We start from the raw sequence: 4522 nt of genomic DNA, 5'->3' as shown, positions 1-4522 counted from the left end.
ACGGACTTGGCAGAGAAGCCAGGGTGCCCGCTACTCCAGATTGGGCTAAAGGGAAAGTGGCGCGCCCATCCCTCCCCCTTCCCCTCCCCCCGGCGCCCCTCCCGGGGCCTCGCGCCGCTCGCCTCTGGGCGGCTGCCCCTTTAAGCGCCGCCCCTCCTCCCCGGGAGCTAGTGGCACCGAGGGAGTGGGGGCTGGTGGGAGAGGGGGGGAGGGCTGAGCGCGCTCGGGAAGATGGCCCGGGCCCGGGGAGGCGCGCCCACATCCCGCGGCCCCCTCCCCTGAGCCGGGTGGACAGGGCGGCCCCTGCCCCTCCGCCCCACGCGCGCCGCGGGGATGGCTCCGTGGCCTCACGGCAACAGCTCCCTGGCGCCCTGGCCGGACGCGCCCACCCTGGCCCCCAACACCGCCAACGCGAGCGGGCTGCCGGGGGCGCCGGGGGCCGCGGCCCTGGCCGGGGCGCTGCTGGCGCTGGCGGTGCTGGCGACCGTGGGGGGCAACCTGCTGGTGATCGTGGCCATCGCCCGGACGCCGCGGCTCCAGACCAACACCAACGTGTTCGTGACTTCGCTGGCCGCCGCCGACCTGGTGGTGGGGCTCTTGGTGGTGCCCCCGGGGGCCACCTTGGCGCTGACGGGCCACTGGCCCTTGGGCGCCACGGGTTGCGAGCTGTGGACCTCGGTGGATGTGCTGTGCGTGACGGCCAGCATCGAAACCCTGTGCGCCCTGGCCGTGGACCGCTACCTGGCCGTGACCAACCCGCTGCGCTACGGCGCGCTGGTCACCAAGCGCCGCGCCCGCGCCGCCGTGGCCCTGGTGTGGCTCGTGTCGGCCGCGGTGTCGTTTGCGCCCATCATGAGCCAGTGGTGGCGCGTGGGGGCCGACGCCGAGGCGCAGCGCTGCCACTCCAACCCGCGCTGCTGCGCCTTCGCCTCCAACCTGCCCTACGCGCTGCTCTCCTCCTCCGTCTCCTTCTACCTCCCGCTGCTCGTGATGCTCTTCGTCTACGCGCGGGTTTTCGCCGTGGCCACGCGCCAGCTGCGCCTGCTGCGCCTGGAGCTGCGCCGCTTCCCGCCCGAGGCGTCCCCGCGGGCCCCGTCGCCCGCCCCGGGGCGGCCCGCGCGCCTGCTGCCTCTGCGGGAGCACCGCGCCCTGCTCACGCTGGGTCTCATCATGGGCACCTTCACTCTCTGCTGGCTGCCCTTCTTCGTGGCCAACGTGGTGCGCGCCCTCGGGGGCCCCGCGCTCGTCCCCAGCTCGGCTCTCCTCGCCCTCAACTGGCTCGGCTACGCCAACTCCGCCTTCAACCCGCTCATCTACGGCCGCAGCCCGGACTTCCGCAGCGCCTTCCGCCGCCTGCTGCGCGACTGCGGCCGCTGCGGGCCCGGGGAGCCCCCCGCCGCCGCCGCCCGGACCCCCGCCGCCTGGACCGGCGCGGCCGGCTCCAGACAGCGGCCGCTCGACGGGTAGGTGGCCGAGACCGCGGGATCGGAGGCTCGGGGCAGGACTCGGCGCCTGCGGTGGTCAGCTTTTTGGATTTGGGGCTTGGTAGGAGGAGCTGGGGCTGGAGAGAGCCTCTGCCTAGAGGGGAAGGAACACCAAAATGAGGGAACCAAAAGGGGCCCCCCGGCCCTCTCCTTCCCCCAGATCCCTCCCACTGGGTCCCACGGTGAAACGCAGCGGGGAGGCTGGGGCGTTCATCCCCGGCCCCGCGGCGCGCCCTGCAAGTCCTTCTGGCCCGAGGCGCCCGGCCCCTCCTGATCAGCCTCATTTCTTTGATTTCTTGCCATCAGGTAGGGCTGGCTCCAGCTTGCTGAGGCGGCCGAGGCTCCCCCGACCTCTGGCCTCAGCCCTGCTTTCTCCCAAAGGTGTGATGGCAGCGACGGTGAGGAGCCACTCGGGGTGTGAAGGAGAGCCGGGAGCCAGGAGCCTGTGAATGCTGATTCCCCTCCGGTAGGAGCCGGCGGGCTGGAGCTGGAGAGGGGGATTTCTGGGACCGGGTGGTTGGCTCGGATGCTTTTGTGTCATTAAAAACGCGTTCCAAGGGTCGCTGACCTCTGCCCCTCCCCTCCAGTGCCCCGTTTCCACCCCCTGCCCCCTCACCCCGAACATGTTGTCTCCCTTTTCCAGGGCTCCCTGGGGAGCGCGTTAGGCGGCGGAGGACAAGAAACGGCAACTCCATTTATCCAGCACCTTCGGAAAACCTCTGGCCTCTCTTTCAGAATCAGCCCAGTAGAGCTTCCCGCTTGGAAAACTCTGCCCAGCAGACCCGGATGACCTGGCCACGGGAATGGGGGTGGCTGGTGCTTTCGGGGGAGGGCGAGTCCTCCCTTACAGAGTAGGTTTGCGCCATGCTCTGGGGATTCGCTTTCTTCCAGAGTTTTCTAAATCCCACTCCTGAACTTCATCACTACCTCAGCAGCTGGGGGTGGGGGTCGGGGTGGGAGAGGACAGGGAGCCGGTGCTCAGCTGTCCGTGGAGCAGCCGGGCTGGCTTTGGCAGGGGCGCCCGTCCCCGTGCTCATTTTTGCCTGCGTGCTCAGGGCAGATGAGACTCCTAGTTCTGTCCTTCCTTTGCCCAGGCCCTGAGGTGGCCTTCGGGGTTCGCCCGGCCCTGTAGCCCAGGCAGAGGTTAGAAAAGATCAAGGTTGGGAGCTTCGCCCTGGCCTTGTCACTGCCGCTGTCCAAGCACCAGCCTCCAGCACCTTAGACACGGAACAGCTCTGATCTACCTCACAGCAGGGTCAGAAGGACTCTTTCAGGGTTTGGGGGCGCTCCGGGGTTCCTAGGAAGGCGAACCATTAGCGTGGATCCCTTCTTTTCCTTTGAAAATCAAACTAATAAAAATTACTCGATAACAGTTCATCTGTCGCCTTCTTCTCTCCATGTGTTTTCTTTCCATCATCCACTTACCTTTTTCTCTGCTACTTACAGCTTTTGACAGAGGCAGTAAACTAGAACTAATCCGTTCCCCTTTCTTTCTAATCCCCATCAAACAAAAAAAATGAAAAACCTGTTTGGGTGAAAGGGAGCCAGCTTGAGCCTTCCACGCTTCTGCCTCCCCACTCTTTTTGGAACTCCGGGAAGCCAGTTGCAAGTGAGTAGCAAAGCTCTCCTACCCACAGAGCCTTGGAGAGGATGGGGTTTGCTGTCCCCAGGATCAGAGCATATGGGGTCCGTGTCATCTCCCTGTTGTAAGCCGGTGGTGTAGTCATCGCCATCAGAAGCCGCTTTTATTTAGTGCCATGCGTGTGCTTCGTTGGGGCAAAGAGCATTGTCTGTGTTGGGCACACGTCTTGGATTGTAAATATAGTCTGATGTTCCCCAGCCTTTCCATAACTTCTACCTTCCCACCCCTTTGTGAGCTACAGAAATCTACACCATCCACTTCAAGTGAAACTGGAGGTACAAGTTTGAGCCCAGCGATCATCTTTGTTTCCTCCTTCCGGTTTTTCAGAACCCCATCAGGCAGGTTTCCGATGGACAGACAATTTCTTTGGGAAACAATGGCTAAGTTTGTGGGGTTTTATTTTAAGCCCCATGAGCAACAACCATTGTTTAGGCTGATTTACAGGAGGTGCAGTAAATCACCAAGCGTTTAACAGGCTGTGTGACGGCAGCATACAATGCATGGCGAGGTTCAGGGGATACGGGGTTATAAAACTTTGATCTGCTCTCGAGCTCAAGCCGGGTGTACTTCCACATATGGGTGTTAACTGGTCCTGGCCTGGGCTTCTCCCTTTTCTCCAGGAACCCAGGTTTTTTATTTCTTAGGATGTTTGCATACCAAAGATGACTTTCTGCTTTGCAGCTCAGAGCAGATGTCTGAGGTGCAGAAGGATTCTTGGCTTGGGCTCAGCTTCTGACTGTGGCCCTTAGCGGAGAAGGAATAAATAAAAGGGCCTCCTCTACCCATCCCTGAATATTTTCCAGCATCACTGAGAACAGTTGCCCAGTCAGTCTTAGGTGGGGGAGAAAGATGATTTGGGGAGGCTCTGGTTTGTAGAATTGACCTTGTGCCTTGTCCCAGGAGCTCGTACAGCTTGAATCTGGCTCCACATGCACCCACGTGCCAAGACTCCTTTGAATGTTTAGACTTGCTCCAGGGTTTGTGGATTCCATCTGCAGATTGTCACCAGTGCATCTGACAGATGGCGAGGCAGCCACTCTGGTCGTTTCTCCAGCAACTTGTGGCGGGGTGTCAGGCCCAGGGAAATTTAGGTCCCTGAATGGGGAGCAGGCTGCCTTTGCTAGCCCCGGGCCTGAGCACTTGAACTGTGGACGACAAACAACCATGCCCTAGAGCTAGAGCTGTGAAGACTTGCAGACCCAGGCACAGGGAAAGGGCCAGCCAGCCTCCCCAGCGCCTGTGAGCAGGAGCTGGGCTCGGCCTGGGGCAGAAGTTATAAGGAAGAGGGGGTTGAGCGGAATGAGAGGGAACGGGGAATGACTGATTTTTCCAGAGGTGATGACTCTCTGCATCAGCTGGAAATGCCACGGAGCAGGCAGAATTAGGGTAAGGAGGA

At 61.9% G+C, this 4522-nt stretch overlaps 1 protein-coding gene across 1 annotated transcript; it reads left to right on the top strand.

The window, feature by feature from the left end:
• The first annotated feature begins 225 nt into the window (after nt 1-225).
• ADRB3 (adrenoceptor beta 3) lies at nt 226-2861 on the top strand. Its single transcript, XM_004469372.4, has 3 exons — nt 226-1463; nt 1866-1950; nt 2128-2861. Exons 1-2 carry the CDS (start codon nt 334-336, stop codon nt 1903-1905), a joined length of 1170 nt encoding a protein of 389 aa, XP_004469429.1. The 5' UTR covers nt 226-333; the 3' UTR covers nt 1906-1950; nt 2128-2861.
• Nucleotides 2862-4522: the final 1661 nt, after the last annotated feature.

This window comes from Dasypus novemcinctus, chromosome 29, assembly GCF_030445035.2.
Source record: "Dasypus novemcinctus isolate mDasNov1 chromosome 29, mDasNov1.1.hap2, whole genome shotgun sequence".
In the NCBI taxonomy this organism is placed as follows: Eukaryota; Metazoa; Chordata; class Mammalia; order Cingulata; family Dasypodidae; genus Dasypus; species Dasypus novemcinctus.
The sequence above is the reverse complement of the archived record's forward strand: the minus strand, read 5'-3'. Positions and strand labels throughout refer to the sequence as shown.